The sequence below is a fragment of the Acromyrmex echinatior genome, chromosome 1, assembly GCF_024713525.1.
Source record: "Acromyrmex echinatior isolate Ae372 chromosome 1, ASM2471352v2, whole genome shotgun sequence".
Taxonomy (NCBI): Eukaryota; Metazoa; Arthropoda; class Insecta; order Hymenoptera; family Formicidae; genus Acromyrmex; species Acromyrmex echinatior.
In genome coordinates, this window is record NC_141852.1 from 26,554,689 (window position 1) to 26,581,201 (window position 26,513).

Sequence of the window (26,513 nt, forward strand, 5' to 3'; positions counted from 1 at the left end):
TATTGTCGTAAGGCCTTGGTTATTGAAATAATAATTTATGCCTTTATGTCAATAAAAATATACATAAATTAATTACTTATATTAGTGATAGCTCGTAATATAGACTTTAATTGAATCAATAGCATTTTTTTCTCAGTGTAACTATAATTTTTTATAATGGGAAAGTTTTAAACGTTTTTATCACAAAAATTACTATTCAAAATAAATAAATGGTAAATACTTTATAACTTATTTTTACGAACTTTTTTGCTGTGGTATTTTGATTCTTGACCTTATATATAATATGCAATATTTTCATTTAATGGAACATATAATAACATGTTTACGAATAATTCGTAATATACGATAATGTAAACAGTGCTGTATTTTATATCTCGCGTCTTGTTTTTTTTATTAGAATAAAAAAATCTTACCTTGAATGTGAAGTTACTTCTAGCTGATATTACGAGGTTCCATTAATTTCTTATTATCATCCTATGCAGATACCATAGGCGACTAATTTATAGGAAGAAAGTGAATCCTCTGTCGCTATTTATATTTCGGACATATGAAGAAGCACAAAAAGACCATATATATTTTTGCAGGGGAAGAAAAGGCCTTAATTTAATACGTATCATGCACTTGTACACTTGTGAATAATGCGTCATTACATATTATAATTGGAAAGTAAATACATATACGCACATGTGAATAATTTAAAATAATACGTATTCACATTTTAATTATAATGTGCAACGATATATCATTGTTAAGGACCATTGTTAATATATAGAATAAGAAGTATAAATTATAAATAAGTTTCCTTGTATCTACTGTACAAAGTCTTTAACTGACACACATATCACGCTACTCGTACGTACGCGCGCGTACTCTCAACGTTTCTATTTAAATTTAAGTGATAAACAATGTTATTGAACGGCACTTTTCTCAGACATTTTTACTTATCAAGATATTTAAGAGGTCCTGAATATATTTTTTGTATATTTAGTATATAAAACATACAAAATAATATTATATATGCAATACATAGAGGTTTGCTCATGCGAGCATGATAAATGTATATCGTGTTAAAACATGCACAGCAAATATTCAATTTTTGATAATTAAATTGATAATGATAAATAATATGATCTATAATGTATATTGATGTAATTACGCAATTTGAAAAATAATAAAAGATATACCGTATCAATCAATAACATAAAGGGAAAATAATTTTTATCTCAATTCAATATAAAATTATTATCGTATTCAAATGTAAAAGAACAGGAGATATTTAAATATTGGAATATATTTGAGAAATTTAAATATCACACACCATAACGAAACATTCTTAAAGCTTTTTGCATTTATCATTTATGATAACAACGTGATATATTCTTTGTATTCTTGAAAAATATAATTGGATAATGGAACAGGACGAATTTAAGATAACTTTGAATTATTTTATTGAATTAATTAGTGTTCTGTAACAAAAGTAAGCACTCTACAAACAATTTCTATATTTATAAAGCCTATTCTACAATGTGCTCTTTGTTTCCTGTTTCTTGTTTTGTACCTTTTGCTTTTAACTCCTTTGCAACCGTTTTATCGACAATTGTATTTCTTGTTTCTTTCGAAATTCATTAACTCTTATCTCAGGCGATATAAAACAAAAAAAAAACCGAATAAGATGCAAAAAGATAAGATGTAAAAAAATAGCAAAAAGCAAGAAACTGGAAATAAAAAGCACATAGTAGAACAGGCTCAAACGTTTTATTATGTTTCTAAACCAATGCCAATCATGATGATTGTATAATTCTATTAGTGTTGTTATCAAAATGGAGAAGCACAATTAAAGTTCAAATAATTTTTTTATGGTCGATCATCACAAATGTACCAATTATATTATATTATGCATACAATAATATAAAAGATGGCGATAGCCTGGATCGACCGTTTACGAAACGCAATCTTTAGCATGTGGCATTCGTGGCGAATTAGGATTGCCAATCCTCCTTTATCATATCGGCACCTTTCTCTGCAATCATAATCGTTGGTGCGTTAATATTCCCTGAAACTAGATACGGCATGATCGAAGCGTCGATCACTCGTAGTCTTGCGATTCCGTGAACTCTTAATCTAGTATCAACGACGGCGTAACAATCGCTGGCAAGGCCCATCTTGCAAGTGCCAACCGGATGGTATATTGTCGATGTGAAATGACGTGCGTAGCAAGCCCAATACTTGTCCGACGAGCTATCAAATTGCGAACATCCCGGTATCGGATTTGGATTTAATCGTGCATTTAACTTCCGCATAAGACGAGTACGTTTCATCCCTTCCATAAATCTCACGCTCTCTACCTATGAAATTAACATAATCATCTCTTTTAAGTTCCTATAACATATTTTTACCCGAGCTTTCTTAACTATCTCTTTTCAATATTGGTAATTATTTTAATTCTCGAAAAAGTCGATACTACACGGCTCAATACTGACTTAATGAGGAGATTTATTTTTAGAAGATCTGTTTATGATTGAATTATTTTTAACAATTTATTATCTTGTTTTTAATTTATAATTTGCACGAAACTCTGTCTTATCGATGTGTCGTGTTTATCGTGAATAAATTGAAGCATATGTTACAAATTACAAATTTCTTACTCGTAATTGGCTTTGTCATTATTGCCAGCAACTAATTAACCATCAATTAAGCAGCAGTGCCTTTATGCAACCAAAAAAAAAAATAACGTACTAAAACTTGGAGATCACGCGAGTCCTCAAAATAATTTGGAACAATAGCGGGAGCCTCATTCGGATCAGTCGATTTTAGCTCGATGAAGCCTCTGCTGCGTGGTCTTAAAAGAAGCGGAAAAATTCCGAAAGCTTGAGTATCTTCTGTGATATTTTCATACAATCTAGTGGCGGTACTCGACTTAATCCCATATAAATTTGCTGCGAGAATTCCATAATCTGAGAAAGCCGAGAATATCAGCTGTATATCCGGATAATCGAATCCGTCTGCATATCTGCAGCATATAAAGATTGTTTTGAACAAATTATTGTCATTAAAGAAATTTTATTTTTTAAAATATAGTTTATAATTCAATTTAAACCTTATTCCGCTCTTAATCTCTAATTAAGGATTGATGAGTTAAATAAATTTTGGGGGAGGAGGGAAAAGAAAGCATATAATGTATGTACATGTATGAAGAGAAATTGTCTATGCAAATCAATTGGCTACAGCATTGTTTGCTTACATCTCATTTGCCTAAAGATCGATTGTCTACAAGCACTTTTGCGCACAAATAAAAATTTGAGAAATGAAGTCACATTTGTCAACAGATTGATTGCTAATTAGTGATGCATTCGAGCGAGATGAGTCGAGAAAATACCGATATTAAGATTTACATCTGTATTCATAATCCGTCTTCATTTCAAAGGTGGAGGAAGCCTTCATGAAGGATCTCCAAGATCTCTTTGTTTCATAAATGAATCTCAAGTCTTCCTTCCCGAAGGAAGGAATATTTTAGAGATTTTAGTAACATAAAACTGAAGGTAGCATGTCATAATATATAATGCAAACTTTCTAATATCGTGAATTACGAATAAAGGCTGTAAAGGCATTGTTGATTAAATAAAGTCGTGATCAAGCATTTTACAAAAAATAATGAAAAAAGATAAAACTAATAGCGGATTCGATTGGACGCACTTAAAATTTTTTTTTAATAATACATTAATTTTTCAGAGAGATCAAATTAGATAAAATAAGAAAACAATTTTTTAATATAATACATGACAAGTATATATATGTATATATATTATATACACATATAGTATATATTATATATATCCACGGATTTATATATCAATATATAATGATATATACATTGGTGCACATTAAAGTCGTCGTACACAAAATAACGTAAAGATATGTTTATAAATAAACATAGAAATCGATTAAATCGTGTAATACTTAATACATTTTATAGTACTATTAGGTAAAGTGTGTATTTCATAATTCGAAATATTTGCATTTGATTTTATACTCAAATTTTATACTCAAATCGATGTACAACGGCTTTAATATACATCAGTGCGCACTAGTGCTTCCAATTGAATTCGCCATAATGCTCATGGAGAAGGAGAAAATGCTTTTGGCGATATATTTCCGAAGAGAAAGCTATTGAAAATAAAAAGATAAATGCGACGAATCTAAATTAAAAGTTATCAAAATAAAAAGACCCATGTGACTGAATTTGGAGATTTGTTTATGAAAGTTACATCTTTTCAAGGAAACTTGTAACTCCCTCCCTTAAGAAAAGAAAGCTAAGACTCTTTGTTTTGTCAAAAAAGATTTATAAAGTGTGAAATGAGAAACAAGGAATCCTCATTCCTCAAGGAAGGATTATAAATAATATTAATCTCGACAAAAACAAATGATTGATACACTTTTCTCGTCTCGATGGACCGATATTTTCGCTACTTGAGATTTCCGAATTTTATCTCAAGACTATTTCTCATATAAATATTGATTATTTCTTTTCATTTATTTGAAATATTTATTCAGGCAGCATATTTATAACTGTCATAAAGACATAAAGATATAAAGTAAAATAATGTGTGATAATCCATGCAAAAAGTAATGAATTGATGAAATATCAGATAAAAGGAGAACATGATTAATAATAGTATTAGAAGTGTGATTTGGTTTTAAGGGTATTTTTTTTCAAAAACTGGTTTATTGGACTCTCAACCGACACTAAGTGCTACAATTTTTCTGAAAAATCATTTATACAGTAATACAGATCTTTTTTTTATTATCGCTCTTCGGTATTTCTCATTTAACGTTAAAAACTTCATTATATATTTATAATAAAATATTATGAATATATTTTACTTGTTTTTATGACAATTGTCCAATTATTTATTTAATTATTATAATTCTTAAATAATAAATTTATGATGCGACACTCAAATAAATAAATAAAAATAATAAATTATAAAAAATAATAATAATAAATTATAAAAAATGATAATAATAATTAATAAATAAATAAAAAATAAATAACAACAATAAGTAATAAAAAATAAGTAACAACAATAAGTAATAAATAATAATAAAATAATAAATAAAAAATGATAATTATAATGCACTACTCAACAAAATTAAAGGATCACCATTTTACAGCTTGAAATTTCTGTTTTTCAGATAGATACTTCAAAAATCGGCCTTGCTGATATTTTATGAAGTTACATCAGTTACATCAGATCTCAAAATTTTTTATAAAGATTCATTCTTTCGAAAACTGTAAACCGCATTTGTGCGCAATTTTTAATTCGCGCTGTAAAATTTCGTAAATTTTGAGATTGACGCATCTTTATTTATGTTTGTGTAACTCCATAAAATATTAGTAAGAATATTTTCTAAAGTTATAATAAATAATTAATGACAATAAATAACAGTTATAACGCTTTATTTTATTTTATTCAAATGAATAAAATGTTTTAATTGTCATTAAGAGCTGTAAATCTATATTAATTAGTTTTCTTAACTAATATTATACAATTAATTTTTTTTAATCAATTATTTGGTTTGATCTTGATCTTTTAATGTTTAAATTTAATTAACTTTGATTACTGCTGATGCAAAAATGTATGTTTTTTATTAAGCCGATGCGACGGAATCAATGGCTGTTCCTGGGCACCTATTATGGAACAAAATCGGAATGGATTCCGATCAGAGTTATTCAATTATTCCCTAGATTTCTATTGTGTTTTCGAAAACGAAATAATAATAATTTTCTGATTGGAATCCATTCCGACTTTATTCCATGATAGATGCCACTGATCTGGGTTTTAACTTTTTCATAAGTAATGTTTATTTCTTATTCTGATATTTCTTCAATTTTTTTGAAACAAGACGAGACGAGAAAAACAAATGACATAATCTCGGAAATATTACTTTTAATGACATGAAAAGTTCTGATATTCCGAGATTCTCATATCGAAATGCATTATCTACTACTGACTAATTGTCGAGATAAGTTCGCTTGTAATTGATTTGATCAGTGACTACTGAGAATATATTGACTGAAACAATTTCTGTAAGAATATAGTAGAATTTATTTTTTTAAGCTTTTGCTATTATTATTTTAACGATCCAAATATTAATCGAAGATTAAAAAAATATCGATTTAATTAAAGTCTTTTATGAAAAAGTAGATAAATAAATAATTTGATATATTAAAATTTAAAAGATATTTATCGAGGTAAGCTACAAGAATACATAATACAAAATGGGAGGTTCCGTTTAAAAAATTCAAAATGACCTTGCTCTGACCTTGACAACACCACTCAAGATCAAATCAATGACCCCATCTTAGGTATTCCTCAAAGTTCCAAAACTTTGGTATGAAACATTTGTCCTTAAAATGCATTGTTCAAGAGATATTTGAGGTACTCGATTAAAATGGGACACCCTATATATGAGGACTTGCTGCATGCAGCTTGTAAGGAACGAAGATTATCAAGAGGGCAGGACGAGAAAGACCGCATAACTTGAGTTTGGCTAAAAGTAGGTCATCTGACTGACGGTATCGAAAGCCTTTGTGAAGTCCAGCACAATGATGAACGTAAGACGACTATTGTCGAAATTACGACGTCAGAGATGTGAAGCAATTCCATCGTTGTGCTGTGAGATCGACGAAAACCAGACTGACAGGAGGGAAGGATATTAAAATAGCTGCCATACATGTACTGAGATGTTTTTTAATATTAATCAACAGAAAAAGAAATTATTACTGATAACAATATACAATTTTGTACGCGAATTTCAAATAATTAATGATGAAATTAATAATTCAGATAAGACAGCTGTCACAGACTGGCACAAACTTTTACTTCATTATAATTGGCAGAACAGCAACTGTCGCGAAGATTGTACATATTTAATTTAAAATGGACTTACTTAGTTCACGGTCCAAAAATATTACTGTCCAAAAATATTATCTTATTTACTGTATAAGATATGTATTTACAACGTGTGAAAATTGCATAGCATTTATAGAAACCGGTGACTAGATATGGGAGGGGAAAAAAGTTGGTATTCAACGTACCCTTTTCCCTATCTAACGTTATCACTTTACATAAAGAATATTGATCGTTTTTTCGCAAAAAATCGCAATTTAAGATTCAAAACTTGTCGAGATAAATATACTTATACGGGAATCTATTGACATATTTGTTTATTGAAATGTACATATTCAACTATTCATTTCTTTAATTCTTTTATTTTTATTCCTATTTTAAATATGATTAGTAATTTTTTAAAATAAAAGTATCTTTTGTGATTTTTTTTTTTAAATTCTCTTTCATTTGTTATTAAATTTTTTTTTGCAATTTATAATTTTCGACAACTCTACTTCCTCGAATATCGATCTTGCGTGAAGTTGAAAACAAGCTCTTGGAAACCTAAGCACGGACACATCATTTGTTTAGCATCACCATTAATTATCATGGAGGAACAAATATGCGAATGCGCAGATATTTTTAAGATTATTCTCACGTATACGTAACGAATCCTTTAATATTTATAATAGCATGCTATTATATCTTTCTAATAAAAATGCGAATGATAATTAAGTAAAAACAATTTGTTGATACTCTATACTTATATCATTTTCTTAATTCATTTAATATACTAATACATTCTGTATAATTTTAAGGTCAATGTCAATTGTGACTTTTATCTCGACAACAAAGATAACATCGTTAATCCATATCAAAACAGTTTGTACAAAATCATATCAATCACTCCCTTGATGAAAAAATTTCGTGGAAATTATTTCACGTTTTGAAACATTTCAGCGAAATTGCTAAATATTTACTGAAATTTCGCTGAAAATGAATTTTTTACCTAACATACCGAAAAATCATTGAAATTGAATTGAAATTTCTCGGAAATTTTTATTGAAATTTCTGTGAAATTTGGCTGAAAATGAATTTTTCAGCTAAAAATCTAGAATTCAGCTAAAAAGCTGGAATTTTTCTGAAATGCTGAAATTTCGCTAAAGTGTTCCAAAACGTGAACTAATTTTAGCGAAATTTTTCCATTAGGGTTAATAGCAATTTTATCAAATGATATATTGCAAGAAGTTGAATCAGTCATGAGTACATTAACGTATATGTATAAAAAAAATTATGGATATTTTTTCCAAAACAACAGAACGCTGTTGGACTTTTGCGCACAAATAAAAATTTCAGAAACGAAGTCACATTTGCCTACAGATTGAATGTCAATACATAAAGGCTGCGTTCAACAGAGAAAATTAATTAATCAGTTAGCACTTAGCGATTCTTTAATACGATCTTTAATCCTACACTTAGAAACGAAGAACTAAAGGCTAAATTAATAAGAACTAAAGGTCTTATTAAAGAATCACTAAGCATTAATTTTTTCTGCTGAACGCAGCCATAGGCAAACGTAATTTCGTTTTTGAAATTTTTATTTGTGCGCAAAAAAGTGCATACAGACAATCGAGCTATAGGCAATAATACATATATGGTGTCGATTTGTAAGCAAACGAGATGTAGGAAAACGGGATCCTTCCACATGCATAATATATATCGCTTACTTGGTATTGAGAAACGCCATTCCAGCACTGTATGCTGTCGTGTAAAGAGGACCAGAACTGTTCCACAGCATTTCTCGAATGTTTCTCAACTTTGTAATGTCAGATAGTTTCATACTGAATTTATTTCGTTCTGGCATGCTGTGCGGAGGATCGATGATATAGATTATCCCACCCATTCCCACATGATCTTGAAGATTTTGTCCTACACCGGGTGCATGATGCACCACAGATATGTTCATTTTCTCGAGATGATGCCTCGGTCCAATTCCCGACAACATCAATAATTGCGGCGATTGTATCGCCCCTGCAGAGAGAATCACTTCGCGTTTCGCTCCAACTATGAAACGTCTTTTACCCTTGCGGAACAGCACCCCTTGCGCCACTTTCGACTTATCATCTGCAAACAAGTTGCTTCTTTTATGTTTATCTCTTTATGCAAGTGATGCCTGTGGTATCATCAAAACCACAACTTGATTTATCGCGACTATATTATAGCGACTATAGTATAATTATCTCATAAGTAATGCCTGATGACCTGATGGCCTGAGAAATCAACAACTTATATTTCCATTAGTATATTACGTACAACATTGATAAAATGTATGAATACTTCCACGAAGAGAACGATCACGATCCGCATTTTATGATTAAATTGGAGGACTCGAGCGCGTTATTTAGTTTCGCATGCATTATATTGTCGTATCTTTAGGCTGTCCAAGAATATGACAATAATGAGTCCTCCAATCTAATCATAAAATGTATAGATCGTGTTTGTTCTCTCCATGAATGCGGATATATTACGTTAATTCGATATTGACAACTTATCAAAAGAGAATATTAAAGAAGAACAATTAGATTTTCTGAACCTTTTCTCACTAGTATTTTTTCCACGAACGATTCCAAGCTGACGTATAGATTTTTCCTCTTTGAAGCGGGTCGGAGATAAGCTTTAGCAGTGCTGCATCTTAATCCATCCCTCAAAGTACCAAAAGAATGCGTAAAACCCGTCTGATTTACGCCATTCACATCGTGCACTTTGTATCCTAATTCTTCGCCGGAATGAACAATATAGTTAGCTATCGGTGGGTTATACTTGAAATATTCTACTGTCAAATATCCATTTTTTTTATGATAAGGCGAGTCGGCAAGTTCCTTGACTCTAGTATCTTCTGATCTCTTGAAATACGGCAGAACGCTCTCGTAATCCCATCCCACGTTACCAAGAGCCGCCCAAGAATCATAGTCCCTTTTGTTACCGCGAATATAAAGCATCGCATTCAATACACTGCTACCACCTAACACCTTAAGAATATGAATTATATTGAAAATCAGTCCTTGATATTTTTTAGTTAAAATGAAAACAAATTTCAATAATGCATGATGATAATACAGGATGACTAGGATTGAAAGTGAACCATTATACTTTTCCTCCTGCGTTTCGATGCTCGTTTTTCTGATTAGGGTTGGATATTTGAGACTCGTCAATTTTATTTGAGCCCCGTTGTTCAAGCTAAGTTTATAAGTGCCATCATAAATACATTAATCATCGAAGGAAAGATGTTTCTTATTGAGTGCTTCTACAGAAGCAAAAACTATACAGGAACATATTGTAGATTTCGTAGTAAATACAGATTAAGAAAAGTTTCGAGTGAAGATTTACAAGGAAAATGAAAGTTTGTATGATTTTAATAAAAGTAGATAGTAGGTTACGTAAATAGATGAATTTATAAAATATTAATTAGTAAAAAAAAATGGTTTTAAGGAGGAAATCTCTTTATAAGTAAAGTGATTCTTAGCTTTTTTGTTGTATCTCAAAAATTATTTAAAATATCAAAAAAATGTTTCATACAAAAATTTTATTATAAAATTGCCTCTATTTGTCACATTAATAATATTTCTACAAAGTAATTTTTTTCAAAAAGTTTTTAAATTTTTGAACACTTCTTTCGACAGTTAATGCGTTTCATACTGACACTCATTCGCTTGTACAATGACTTTAAATGAAATTGATATTTCAAACTTTGTAACCTTGATCTGAAAAATGATCGTCGAATCGGAAGAAGAAAATTATAACGGTTCACTTTCAATACAATTCAACAGTTGCTCAATATAACATCAATGTTTAAATTTGAAAAACCGTAAACATATTATTTCAAAAAAAAGAATAATAAAAGCACGGAATGCAAGAGATCCGGGTTTGACTTCCGGTCAAAGCAATATTTTTCGCAATAAGTTTATTACAGTTTTTTAAGATTAATTTGGGCAATTTGGGGGGATTAATATTTCAAATTGATTGCGTTGGAAGTCCGACAACCATATCGGCACGCAATTATCATTTCTGAAATTAATTCATTATATGAATATATTATAATAGTTCAACATCTTAATATTCAGATCGTAATGGCGCTTCGTATTTAAAGTAATAATAAAAGGTTCTGAAGAATATAAATAACAAAAAGTACAAATGCCAATCAGAATCAACTAGATGTTAGAATTCAAATTCTTTATTAAATAACATAAATTAATTAAATTATTAATTTAATCATTTTAAAAAACGGTTTTGCGCGGAGCAAAATATCGTATGATTAAATTTTATTCTATTTATCTAATTATGTATTCTTTTGATTCTTTTTCACGTAAAGTGACTTTTTTGTTAATTATACCATCAATAATAGGCCATTGTAAAAAATTATTTCTTTTAAATTATCGATTCGACTATCTTCTGACATCCAAAAGTTTATGATTCAACGTCTTCCCGAGTGTAAAATAAATTGATTCTTAATCATCGTTCATTCTCTATACATTATTATCTATAAAATAAGATATCTTAATTACCTTGCCACGTGGCCATCTACATTGATGATTATGCATCGCCAAGCAATAATTGGACGACGATTCCGTTTTAAAATCCCAATCCAGATATGTACGCTGCAGTGTGAGATATGACCATGGTACGTCGGACAAAGGAACTTCATCGACGCCAGCTTCGAGCAGAAGAACGGTACAATTTTCGTCCTCTGACAATCGGCTGGCTAACACAGCTCCTGCTGATCCTCCGCCAATTATCACATAATCGTACTGAGCCAACAGTTTTTCCATTAATAATGTTTGTAGACGATTCTCCTTATCCGTGATATCTGGACGCATATTAATAATGAGATATCCCAATACCATGAAGAACAACTTCGAAACCAGAGACATGATCATCGTACATATGTACAATCAGATGGCGCTGAATTTGTCGTTCCATATAATATAATTATCCTGTTGTTGAAGAGAGAACGTTAATTATTTTTACTAAGTTTTAAAACTTCACACAGACACACGCGTACGCGCGCGTGCACACGCATGTAAAAGGGAAAAAAGGAGAAAAAAAATACTGCGTCATCAATATACAATATGTATTTACAGATATTTATATACGGTACAGATTTTTTCTTGGAACAGGTGTTCCACGACTATATATGCCTACAGTCATTATTATAATACAATCTGTATAACATATTCCAACCTTTTGTTATTAATGATTATCATTTTAACGTATTTTACTATTATCTGTATTTTACTTATTCTCTCTATTGTACTTCGCTTGTCCTAGATAAGCTATTTTGATATTTTTTGCAGTTATTTTTTAAAATTTGTTTTCGCTAATATAGAATTTTTATATTATTAACATATTTATTTTGTTTTCATTAACATTTTATAAAACTTACAAAAGTTTTTTTATAGTATTAATTAGAATAAGTTAATAACACAAACGTGATTAAATTAGATAAATTTTATTTTATTTACTTTTTACATTTTTATATATTTTTATTTCTAAATAGCATGTAGTACTCAATTATTGAAAAGCCGACGATTAATGTGCTATTTATCGATAACTAAACAAAGAATTAAACGTAAGAATTGCTTGCCGATAAAAGATTTTATTTACCTTAGCAGTTTTTGCATGTAGAAATCTACTGTAGTCGTTGTAATCCTTTTTTTACAGAAATATTAAAATAGTTTTTTTACGACTGGCATGTTATATGTTGTTATTATCGTTGCCATACTATATGTACATTACATAATAATATGATACTTTGAAAATCGTAAAAAATTTGTAAAGATAGATAGATACGTTCACGATCACGTGCTATAAGTAATCTACGTATGATTGTAGACTAACTTTATTACTTGCGTCTACAAGAAAGTAATACTTTTTATACACATTGAGTTGTTCTACTTTCGTTATCGTATGCATTTAATTAGTCGGGCATTGAATCGTAATTATGAAGAGATCAATTAGTAGATAATTATGAAAAAATTCTAGGTGATGCGTGTATCTCATTTTTCTTTTATGGACGTTGCATTCATAGTCACGAATGTCTTCAATAAGGTCTCGTGATTTTTAAATGTTCTGGTACGTTTCACATGAAAATGGATTGTTATAGATGGATTAAATATTAATATAAAATAAATATAAATCGTATATTAAATACATGCATTGAGAATAATGAATCGAATGAGATTTACAATTAGTGAAACTTTGTAATCGATGCAATATCAAATAATTGTACATATTCAACTTTGTTATGAAATTTGTTCTTATTATAACAAATTTCATGAGATTGCATATAGTTATTTAAAATTATAAATATAATATAATTTACAGAAGCAATTAATTTAATTTATAATAATTTGCCTGTTTATATTATATTTATTTATTACCTTATTTATATATTTGTGATATTTAAATATAAATTATATAATTATATATTATATAATTCGCATTAAATTATTTGAGAGATTCCTGAATATGATTGATTTATTTAAAAATTTATAATTGTTACTTAAAAAATGTTACGTCGCGGATCTATTAAATGTGTTTTTAATCATGATGGATTTTGGACTCGTTGCCAAGGATTAATTTTCTATAATGAAAAGTAACAATAAATAACGGTTTAACAACTTAGAAAAATATTCAATCTTGAGATTTTGATCCCCCTTTTTTATCGATTTAGAAGAAAGGAAATTGGATTTACAATTAATGAAATTAATTGATATTCAATTCAGAATTTAATTTTTCTTCACATATATTCACATTCATCTATGAGAAAAAAATTCAGAATGATGATTTAATATTTTTGTCAGTTGTTTATATCCTTTCGGGAACGATAGTTTAATCTTTCTACAGAAAAATTTGATTACTACTTATAAAAATTTATAAAAAAGAATATTTAAAAATAAGATATGAAATAAAAGATAGAGAAAAATTTGACGAAAATATTAAATAAATTACCTTTAAAAAAAAGGTAATTGTTTACTACCAATTATTTTTTGATTAACGATAGTTAATCACGGCGATAAACACTATAATTACACTCGTAATATTGTAATTGTAATCATTTACACATTAAACTCGCACTGTTCAGATTCAACGAATTTAAATCTTAGTACGTATTATTGTGAACATGCAGTTCTGCTGATTTGAAATCCGACGAAAACTATGATAGTTGCTTGTCTCACTTATTTAAAGCGTGAAAAATACGAATTTTCCTCGTAAAATTTTCCATTATTTTGTAAAAAAGATTATTTTTAGAAGTGGAAAATTTTATCGACGCACGGAATAATTAGGACAAGAAATAATCAACAATTATTTGAATTCAAATATTTATTTTTTACGTCAAGCATCGATCATTTCCTAAGTATAAGATTAAAATTCAATTTCGATAACATTAAAACCATTATATAATATAACATTGTTATTATAAGTCTGTTTTCTGTTGCTTAGTGTTTGGAATTGACAGTGAGATAAGTATATATTTGATATTTGTCGAAAGCAAAAAAAGAGAGTTCAAGTGAAATTAAGTGCAGAGATAAAAAACAGACTATATGTAAATAATATTTACATATACATCATACATGGTATCAAACTTTAAATATTCCATCATTTGCAAGCGCTCTCTGAAAGCATATAGATACATATACGTAAATATACGACAATTTACATGCAGAATCAGATTCAGATATTCTTATACCAATATGGCTTATACAAAATGTAGCAAAATAGTAAAGTTCAGAGTTTCCAGTTTTTTTTGAAAGTCTTTTCATGTCAACAGCACTAGTGCTCTTGTATTATCACATTAGATCTATTTTTTATTGCTGCTTTATTTACTTTCTGAACTAGTACACATAAATATACGTTTATTTCAACTTATTCCACCGATTCAGAGTGCAGCAATAAAAAATAGACCTATTGTTATCACTTGTCATCACGAAGATGTCATCATGACTTGTCATCTTCTTATCATCTGCTAGTTATCTTTTCTTCGTATCTGTTCTTCCACTTTAACCAATATTTCTTAATCATATCTGCTCCTTTCTCACCTGTAGAGATGTGAAATTATCAGTCGGATTCAATCTAACAATTATTTATGGTGAAATTACAGTAAGATTAATAATTGATAATTTTGGTAAAATTTGTTGTTTTTGATAGTTTTATGCATAAATAGGACCATATTTATATTTTCGGCGTTTATTGTATAAGATATTGTATAAGATAAAATAACATTATTTATATTAGATCTGTCAGAGTTTGCACTTTTTACATTCAGAATCTTCGCTTTCTCTCTTTCTAACGTTTGAACATATTTATTTTGTATTCAGTATAAACATTTTTGAAGATTATAACACGCGAATATAACATGAATAAATCTGTTCTCATCAAATGTTCTCATCAAATTTCATAAATTGGTAAAATTACTCTGAAAATAAATATCTTGCCGGTACTTGTTCTCGGATGTGAATCGATTTTAAAGTTTAACTTTTCGTTACATTAATTAAAAATTATTCTTTTTGCTTAGATTAAATATTCTGATGTAATTATGTAACTAAATATAGGGTGCAATAAAAGTTTATTTTCTATATATACAACTAGTATATACAACTATAATTTAATATTTTCATTTTTGTGTCTTATATTAAAATTTTTCAATTATATGTACCATAATACTGCTGTAGTCCAGTTATGTAAGCTTGTAAGGTATGGACGGAAAATATTAAAAATAGAGACACCTTTTACATTATAAAAAAATTAATTAAATTTTTTTATTTCCTTAATTATTTACACACACACACACACATACACACGCACACGCACACGCACATGCACGCGCGCACACACACACACACACACACACACACACACACACACACACAGTATAAATCAATAAAAGGACACGGTAGTATCGCTACGCTTAGCTTAGCGCCGACATACTACTGTGTCTCCTGATACATGCACAGTATTAAAATATTTTATAGAAAATATGTGTTAGATAAAGTGTTTTACTTAATAATTATAAATGCTCTTCCTGAGCTGCATATCAAATTTTTTATATTTAAAAAAATTTTTTTAAATTATCATTTAATCAACTCTCCAAAATTACCATAATAATTTACCATAATTTAGCAAGCAAGTTACCGTCAGATTAAATAATATATAATATATGTATAGGTATATATAAAATATATATAATATATACAGGATGAATTAGAGTCGTTGAATCAACTTTTTACCCTATGAGAAAATTGTCGATTTTATACTTAATTGAATTATAATGTGCAGTCAATTATTTTCTCATAAAAAGCTGATTCAACGATTCTGATTCATCCTGTATACTAGCTCGATCAAAAAGTTTCCGGAATTCATTCAGAAAATTCAAAATACAAGTTTATTCATCAAAAGTGATATTGTCCCCTTCAAAGTACTCTCCAGCGACTGCAACGCACTTATGCCAGCGCTTGATCCAGCTCTCGAAACATTTCTGGAACTCTATTATTGGTATAGCCATCAGAGCCGTCTTCGATTTTTCCATTACCTCCTTTCGGCTGTTAAAACGCGTTCCCCGCAGTGGTTTTTTGACTCGATTGAACAGAAAAAAATCGCAGGGAGCCATATCGGGTGAATTCGATGGCTGTTGGATGGTATTTGTTCTTGACCAAAAATTCACGGATAATGATGGCACTGTGCGACGGTGTGTTATCATGGTGCAAAATCCACGAGTTGTTTACCCACAAATCCTTTCTTTTTTGGCGAATTGCTTCACGCAAACGTCTCATAACGCCCAAATAATACTCCTTATTAACTGTCTGACCTTTTGACAAAAATTCGTGATGTAGAATACCGTTGTAATCCATGAAAACCGTGAGCATCACTTTCTTTTTCGACTGAAAACGATGTGGTTTTTTTGGTCTTGGCTCATTTGGAGCTCTCCATTCACTCGCCTGATGTCTGGATTGCGTGTCGTACTCATAAACCCACGTCTCGTCTCCAGTAATGATGCGTTTGATGAATGTTGGGTCGGATTCAGTCTTGGAAATCATGTCTTTGGTGATGTCAACGCGGTCCCTTTTTTGCATGAAATTCAGTTCCTTCGGGATCAACTTTGCAGCAACACGGCGCAAACCCAAATCATTAACTACAATGTCCTGAACGGATCCAAAAGCAATGTTTAAGTCCTCTGCCAGCTCTCTGATAGTTAATTTGCGGTTATTGGCCAACACTTTCTCTCACTTTATTGATGTTTTCGTCGGTTTTCGATGTCGACGGCCTGCCACTGCGTTCGTTATCCTCGACGGATTCACGACCACTTCTGAAGCGTTCATGCCACTCGTAAACGGTTGTTTTCTTTAGAACATCACTGCCGAAACAGTTTCCCAACATTCCCAAGGTTTTCGCACCATTGAATCCATTTTTAACGCAAAATTTAATACAAACTCGTTGTTGCAAATTCAACTCCATTTTTAAAACTGTAAAAAATCGAAAACACGCGCAGAGGTAGATGTACTCAAGACGGCGTAATTTTTACAAATGTCAAGCTATGGCGATAAAATTTGATGGAAATGTCAATGATAGATGTGGTAACCTAGCCAAAAAAAAAGAACTCAAATCAGCTGACTCAGAGCATCACCTGGTGATCTCTTCCGGAAACTTTTTGATCAAGCTGATATAACAATAATAAATATTAAAAAAATAATAATTAATAATGTATCTCTATCTCTACTTGCCTATCATGATTGCTGGCCCATTCGTGTTTCCGCTCACAAGATTGGGCATGATCGACGCATCGATCACGCGCAGCCCAGTCACGCCGTAGACTCTGAGTTGTGGATCGACGACAGCCTCGGGATCCCAGTAAGGTCCCATCTTGCACGTGCCAACTGGATGATAAATCGTGGCACTATAATATCTGATCATGCATTCCCAATAAGAATCAGTATACATGGGTATATGTTTGCATCCTGGAAACTGATGCGAGTTGAGCTCACTTCCGAATCGCTTGAAGGTATCAGTCTTGCTCAAGGCCACACTGATTTTCACTCCTTCAATCAAAGTGGCGATATCTTCCGTTTCTTTGAAGTAATTTGGATAAATGAGAGGATAATCGAATGGATTTTTACTGCGCAATTTGATTACACCGCGACTCTTTGGTCGTAGCAACATAGGAATTACGCTCCACGTGTCCTGGTCGTTGATTGGTCCGAAAACAGCGTCGTAGAACTTTTTCGTTAGTCCATGCACTTTCCTCAGTTTTTTGCCACCATCCGAATTCGTCGAGCCGGAAACGAAATGCAGCTCAATGTCGGGAAAATCCAGCGAAGCGTTTGCGTATTTAGTGTTGATAAAGGCGATACCCTCGACGCCTCCGAGCACTGTCAGAGGTCCGGTGCCCAGCGCAACGTATTGCATCACCGTCTGCAAGCTTTGCAGCCGTTTTTCCACCATAGAAATCTTTTGATTAACCATGAACGTGAGTCCACCCAAGCCAATATGATCCTGCAAATTGCTGCCTACCTGGTGACGCGGGAACAAATTGTATGAATAAATGAAACGGAGATTGCTTGAAAATTTGACTGATTTGTATTATCTCATATATGATTTTGAAAGTTTTATGACTTTATTTATTGTAATAAAGTGTAACGATAGAGATGTGTAGAGATCTGAAAGAAAGAGAAAGAGAAAGAGAGAGAGAGAGCGAGAGAGAGAGAAAAAGAGAAACTAAAAAATTTTGCACAAAAAAATTTTTGCACTAACCTTGCTATCTTGAATCACTGGAATACCGAGCTCTCGCAAATGGTCCTTTGGCCCGATTCCTGATAACATTAATAATTGCGGCGAATTTATCGCCCCGCCGGATACGATCACTTCGTTCTTTGCGCGCACGCGAAAGACCTTGTTGTCCCTGACGAATTCTACTCCGTAAATGTGCTTTGTTTTAGGATGTATCAGCACTTTGGTTGCGTGCGTGTGCATCGCCACATGTAGATTCTCCCTAAATCTGGCCGGCCTAAGAAAAGCCTTTGCACTGGAGCAACGACTGCCACGCCTAATAGTACCCTGGGCGACCATGAAACCGGTTTGAAACTCGCCGTTGATATCACGATTTTCGTATCCCATCTCTTCACCAGCCTGAACAAAGGCTGCCGCTAGGGGTGTGTGCCATGGTGCTTCCTGCACCGTCAAATATCCGTCTTTCGCGTGATACGGCGTGTGAATTAAATAAGGATTTTGATTATCTTCGGATTTCTTAAAGTAATGTAGGATATCACGGTAACCCCAGCCAGGATTACCTTGCTGTTCCCAAATGTCGTAATCTCGCTTGTTACCTCTTAAATAGAGCATATAGTTGAGCACACTGCTTCCACCTAAAACTTTACCTCGGGGCCAATTACAACGGTTGTTCTCCATCGCTACAAAAATTTAATAATAAGTAAAGAAGAAATTTGACTACAGAAAGAAACAAAAAGATATTGTTTGAGTGATTTAAGGATAAAGAAAGACTGACGGAGGAACAACAGAAAAATCATATACCTAGACAGGCATCATCCTGTGCCTCAGTCTTGTATTGCCAATCCAACTGACTTAGTTGAAGGTATCCGGCCAAAAGGGGTACGTCTGAGATCTCAGGTTCGTCACCTCCCGCTTCCAACAACAACACGTTCCAATCCTCAATTTCGGATAGACGGCTGGCAACTACGGCTCCTGATGCAAAAAGAAAACGAAGGAATGACAGAGAAAGGAGATATTTATGTTTATATTACATATTGCGCTCATACAAAATAACGAGAGTTTGGACATACCTGCACTACCACCACCTATCACTATAAAATGGTACGAGGATAATAGCATCTCTGACGGTACGTTGATTGGTGGTGCTTCATTATCTAGAACTTCATATTGAAAATAGGCAAGCGCCGCAGCAAGAATCGGAAAGAGCAATGAAAATCCTCCAGTTGATGCTGACGTTAAACTTTCTGTCATAAAGCTTTCGATGCCCATTTTATTTTCTCACGATGTTTCTTACTGAAGAAATAAAATTTATGGCATGCACGAATTAATAAATGTACTAATTTCATTATGCTCCATTTATTTTCTTATTATATTATTGAACAAACATGATAATGTTTCGCGACAAGTGTATGTGAAATTTTATTAACTATACGCCGAGGACAAGCCGAGACCACTCAGTAATTTCTTTTCTTTTTCGCAAAAATAAAAAAGTAATGATTGCGACACGCAATTTTTACGGATTTTTGATTAAAAGAAAAATGAAATTATAAAAATACATTTTTTTAATATCTTTTTCTTATATTAGGTGTTGGAATTAATTCGTAGCGTTTTTTAAATGAAAGAATGTTATTTATTTCACATGAGCATTAAAAAATACATTAATGAAAGTACTTCCCATCACTTTCTACTACTTTTGACCATCTTTCGGGCAGTGAATGAATACCGCGTCGGAAGAACTGTTCATCTTTAGATGAAATCCAGGAATCGAACCATTTTGTACAATCTTCGTAAGATGTGAACTTCTGCTCGCACAAGCTATGAGCTAATGATCGAAACAAGTGGTAGTCGCTAGGTGCAATATCAGGAGAATACGGCGGGTGCGGTAGCACTTCCCATTTAAGTGTTTCCAGATATGTTTTTACCGGTTTTGCAACGTGTGGGCGAGCATTGTCGTGCAGCAAGATGACTTTATCGTGTCTTTCGAAGTATTCCGACCGTTTTTGCTTCAATGCACGGCTCAAGCGCATCAGTTGCCGTCGGTAGAGATCTCCAGTAACGGTTTCATGCGGTTTTAGCAGTTCGTAGTATATGACACCCTTCTGATCCCACCAAATACAGAGCAGGAGCTTTGAGCCATGGATATTGGGCTTTGCCACTGATGTTGATGGTTCGCCGGGCTTAACCCATGACTTTCTGCGCTTTGGATTGTCATAATGGATCCACTTTTCGTCACCGGTAACAATCCGATGCAAAAAACCTTTTCTTTTCTGCCGTTGAAGCAGCAGTTCGCACGTGAGAAAACGTCTCTCAATATCCCTTGGTTTCAATTCATATGGGACCCAATGTCCTTCCTTCTGGATCATGCCCAAACTTTTAAGACGTTTTCCTATTGTTGAGAAGTCAACTTCCAATGACGTAGATAATTCTTTAAGTGTTTGACATGAGTTTTCATTGAGCAGTGCCTGCAAATCGTTATCTTCAAATTTTTTCGGCTGACCAGGTCGCTCCTTGTCATCCAAGTCGAAATCACCAGCTTTAAAACGTGCAAACCACTTCCTACACGTTTGCTCAGCCAGAGCATGTTCACTATACACATCCACTAAAATACGATGAGCTTCAGCTGCACTTTTGTTTATATTAAAGTAATGAAGCAAAACTCCCCGCAAAAACACTTTATCTGGCACAAATTTTGACATATTCAATGAATTATACAGTATTGTTATTTATGATTTCAAGAAAGGTTATGTACGGCAAATGACGTCCTATGATAGATGTTTACAATGTATACAGAACTATAGGTAACAACGAAATAGTGTACTGCTTGTGCCATCTCTTGTAAAACGCTACGAATTAATTCCAACACCTAATAATATAATATATTAAAATAAGAAATATCAAATAAGAAATAATAAGTACACATATACAATTTTTTTAATTTCTGTAAAATTAAAGAAAAAGATATTAAAAAAATGTATTTTTATAATTTCATTTTTTTCTCAATATATACATTTTTATATATAACAGATTTAAATAGATTTTCTGGGAAAAAGATCTTGTGTAAGCTTGAATACTCCTTATTATTTATTAGTATAATAAGTAATTTCTAAGATTATTTTTAAACAATAAATGTCAATACATGGTCGAAATTTAAAAACGAAAAGGGCATACACCACGAACGCCAGAAATCGTTAGCGATTGATTATATTTGATTACAAAACATTGTAATCTAATTTCACATAATTAAATACATAAATGTTTCGGCCTTAACTCTCTCTTACTAATAAGCAATTTACTAATAATTATAAACGTAACTCTTTATAAAAAAACAAATCCTTTATCAAAAATTTCTTTGTTTACCACGTAGCGGCATTATCACTTCCTCAAAAAATATTTTTTTGTATGCACAGTGTAAATAATAGTATTATTCATTCTCTTTTTATTCAATTAAGAGAATTGAAGAATTTTCTAGGAAACATCTAACCGAACCAAACCACTACGCTATACTGTCGAAATAAAACCGATAGCTTGGCAACCATCACGTTAGAAATTGACAAAGAGGAAGCTACGTAGCTTGGTCTGAGCAGTATGACAATGCGAAATGAATATCAATTACTCATGGAACTTTCAAATCTGTTAAGTAATTTCAAGCGAATTTTGTGCATTCACAATTATTTTGTGAGTTCTTCAATTCCCTATTGTCAAACAATTTCATCAGTTTTATTTTATCAGTTTGACAGTGTCGCAAAAATCACGTTATGACAAGTGACCAATGACGCTTTTTGATCATATTCATGATGACGATATCAGATAAACAGATTGATGTAGATATTATGTTATATTAAAAGTTTGTAAATGTACGTTTATTTATTTACAAAATCTGATTTCTTTTTGGGAATCAATAATGACACGTGACACTTATTATGAACTTTGTAATATATGTATATTATTAATATACTAGAAACATAATGAAATTAAAAAGAGAGAGAGAAATTCAGAGACTGAATTATAAATAAAAGTTAGAAATCGCAAAAATATGAAATATTGCTTGTGTTAAAAATACAAAATAAATGAATTAACTAAGCAATTTAAAAAGGAAAATTACATTGATCTACTCCCTGCAAAACGGTGGAAAACGCATACGTCATAGAAGTTTCCACTATTCTAGAATAATGAGAAAAAAAACTTATTACGCAGAGTATCCGAGAATTCGCGCGTACTATGTAATTCTTTGCTGCCAGAAGACGCAATCTTTTTCTTTCCAGGAGAAGCAAAATTATGTCTGATCAGTAATTTTTAAATGAAAGTAATTTTCAATTTAATGCTAAGGAGTGTTCTAACTTATATACATGAATCAAGTACGATGCGCTATTTTATTTTTTAAAAAATTTTATGGAAATTATGCACGACATTTAAATATTGTTATTTTCAGCAAGAACAAATAAATTTACATTGTAAATTATATATCCTTCCGTTCATGATAATGCGATGTTTCTATTAAAATTATGCAATTGTTTTTTCCACTATGACTTTACTGCATGATGTAATCTAATTGAAATATCAATTTGTTTAATGTTATGATAATAAGTTCAGTGATTAAAGAATTGGGATTATTTAATACGAAATGTATACATGTATTAAAATTTATCTACTTTTACATTTACTTAAAAAAAAAATTCGTACTCTCTGATAAAATTCATAGTAAATAAAAGTTCAAAATACAGATCAAAATATTAAAATTGTAACAACTTACAATATTTCCATTATTACGATTCCATATTTTCACAAGGAAGGTTGTTAAGTAGAGATGATAAAGAATAGTTACCAGATTTTTACATTTATAAATACTTTATGCCTTTTGTAAATATGTTAAACATATTGCTTTATATGTAGGATATTTCATAACTTGCGATATTTTTCTTCAGGAAAAACAGAAGAAGAAAATTGTTGTTTGTAATGCAATTTATTTTTTATGTTTTACATTTCATATTTTTCTAAAATTAAGTCAAAAATACTGTATTTGCAAAATACAACTTACTAAGAGAAAATAGATTTTTTTAACTGGTGTCTCTTGTCCTACGAATAAGACTTTCTTGTACAAGTTGGAATATTATTCATGCGTTATTCAATCCGTTTTTTAGCCGTTAATTTAAAAATATTAATTACTTTTTGTTATTAACTTTTTGTTATTTTGATCTGTATTTTGAACTTCTAATTACTATAAATTTTATCAGAGAGTATGAATTCTTTTTTAAGTAAATGTAAAAATAGATAGATTTTAACGTATATATTTCGTATTAAATAATCTCTATTCTTTAATCATTGAATTTATTATCATAACAATAAACAAAGAATAGTATTTCAATTGAATTACATCATGCAGTAATGTGAAAAAAATTGGAAAAAACAATTATATAATTTTAATAAAAACATTCGTGTTATTATGAGCGAAAAAAAAAATAATTTACAATGCAAATTTATTTGCTTCCACTAAGCGAGATTATTTATGAGAGTTTCCTTAAATCATCCACTTATCTTGTTTCTTATTCAGGTTTTATCAAAGTCAATCTGTTTGCATGCATTTTTACACGTTGTAAGTTCAAAGACATCGAAGTGAATATTATACTTGTTATCACATTTACAGATATATTTTAAGCACATTTAGAGAATTTTAATTAGTTCTGAAAAATACAAGAAAATCTTCTTTTATTCGTATTTTATTTCGAAATATTGAAGTGGAACTTGTTTGTTGAAAAATACCGATAAATGCGAGCAGATTGCGAGTATGGAAACTTCAGACTGATAAAAAACGAAAAAAATAGAACATCCGAACACAGAAAGAACAATTTTGCTGAAGTATCTAAAAATAGTTAAATATAGGTCTGAAAGTAATTTTGTTGACAGCAAAATAATATTACGTAGTACGCTCAAGATGGTTATTAGAATGTCAAAAATCTTTTGCTTTTTTACATTACTCATCGTACTTGAGTATCTTACTAATTATTTTGATAGTCTGACAAAATAATTTCAGATTCTCTGTATCTAGCTAAATTTTTACATACTTTAACAAAATTATTCTGTCCGTGAACGATGTTCTCCGACGAAGAGCAGAGTGATACTGACCGTGACCTTGTTACTAGCACATAGCTGAGTATCCCATTCAGTATAATATATTGGCTATGGTTTCCGGACTCTTCAGTCCCGTAGACTGTCGTGCGGCACATAACGGTCATCTCTCTCTCTCTCTCTCTCTCTCTCTCTCTCTCTCTCTCTCTCTCTCTCCCTCCTTCAGCATTAAAAGTTAAAGAATTAAAAATAGAAATATTACTAAATAAGTTAAGTTGTAAAATTACATTTAATTAATCATGAGCATGATAAAAGATGGCATTTTTTAAAAATTCAATACTAAAATTGTTTAAAAATTAAATTTAAGACAAACTATTAAGTGACAAACTTTTTAATTTTTAATTTTTTTTAAATTTTTTTTCTCCTTGTTCGTCGTATGTTGATATATTGGTGATCCTCCTCAGTTCCATGCCGTTCTCCATTATTGTTCCTTACATGCCTTTGAAAATCGTGACTTTAAACGAAAAAAGTATTAAGAAAAGTCACCGATACTGACGTAGGTCTCCTAAAGCGACATCTCCTTATTTCTCATAAACTAACTATTGCACTTTATTAATACTAATAAAATCATGATCTGTTTAGTTAATTAAAGAAGTACGACTCATAATTCGTATATTTGTGGCTTGTTTTTATACCAAATCAGCTAAAAAAACAAATTCTACGAATGCGGAAATAAAATTCTTACTTTTAAAAACTGCATAGTTTAAAAACAATAGTGACTATATTATTAATAATATTATGTTGTTTTAAATGCTTATGGTTTTTTTAATCAGTTTTATTTATATTATGTTTTCTCTTTTCTAGTTTTTTATAATACGATTTTGAATTTAAAATTTGGGTAAGCATAAACTGTCACACATCTGTCTAAAATAGACCATTAGCTAACTTAATCTTTATAATGTTGCTTTATAGTGTCAAATAGCTTTATTGAAGCTGAAGGCAATCGTGCATATATCGAAAAACTCTTGAAAACCTATCGCATTACATATTTGCATCTTACAGAACAGCATAAAGTAAATATGCATATTAATTAAAAAAAATGTTTTATAACGAAGTGAAAAGATTCTGGAAAATCTTATATACATTCACTTGTAGGTATTTTAATAATAATTCCTGAAAAAGAAAAGGAATAGGAATAGCATCACTGTCTACTGGGTCAGTTTTGGAGCCTATTTTATCAGACGCTCATTTTTGTTTATCTTACGAAAAAATTAATTATTGCAAAATTGCAAATAGTATTATAAAAACTGCTTATACTGATAGAAGACACTTTTTAGTTTGTACTTATATTTTTAAAATTTTATTTTTACCTTTTGTTTAAGAAATATTGTCTAAAAACAAAGTAGTATGTCGATATCGACGACTTTCTTCATAAATATCATCAACTGACGAAATGCGAAAACGTAATGAACATAGATAAAAAAATTTAGAAAATTAATAATTTTTGTCGACAAGTCTTTCTTTTTGAAAAAATTATATAAAAAAACGTTAATTGTCTGCTTCCTAAATTTGTTATTGCACGCATATGTATTTAATCATTTTCTTAGAAATTACGATGATGTTCTTAGAGATTACCTATTCGCGGTGTTTATAATGTAATGTGAAAAGAAACGTGACAGATATTTCAAAATTGCACACGATGACGTGACATGTCCCGATAGATCGGAGTAATTTCATAATACCGCTTTATGGTAAAGAATTACTCGTCCGCTATGGAGACTG

At 30.9% G+C, this 26,513-nt stretch overlaps 3 protein-coding genes across 4 annotated transcripts in view; 1 reads left to right on the forward strand and 2 right to left on the reverse strand.

Moving 5' to 3' along the window:
* Flo2 (flotillin-2) overlaps positions 1-26,513 on the forward strand; it is a 117,221-nt gene that overhangs the window by 81,951 nt on the left and 8,757 nt on the right. The gene's annotated exons all lie outside the window — the stretch shown is intronic.
* On the reverse strand, positions 229-11,981 carry LOC105148269 (glucose dehydrogenase [FAD, quinone]). The gene is made up of 5 exons (XM_011059898.2): positions 11,453-11,981; positions 9,484-9,919; positions 8,618-9,014; positions 2,737-3,010; positions 229-2,345 (listed from the first exon to the last, which is right to left on the reverse strand). Exons 1-5 carry the CDS (start codon positions 11,822-11,824, stop codon positions 1,980-1,982), a joined length of 1,845 nt encoding a protein of 614 aa, XP_011058200.2. The 5' UTR covers positions 11,825-11,981; the 3' UTR covers positions 229-1,979.
* On the reverse strand, positions 14,253-19,655 carry LOC147911102 (glucose dehydrogenase [FAD, quinone]-like). The gene is made up of 4 exons (XM_087408710.1): positions 19,470-19,655; positions 18,693-19,348; positions 17,666-18,452; positions 14,253-14,986 (listed from the first exon to the last, which is right to left on the reverse strand). Exons 2-4 carry the CDS (start codon positions 19,344-19,346, stop codon positions 14,907-14,909), a joined length of 1,521 nt encoding a protein of 506 aa, XP_087264836.1. The 5' UTR covers positions 19,347-19,348; positions 19,470-19,655; the 3' UTR covers positions 14,253-14,906.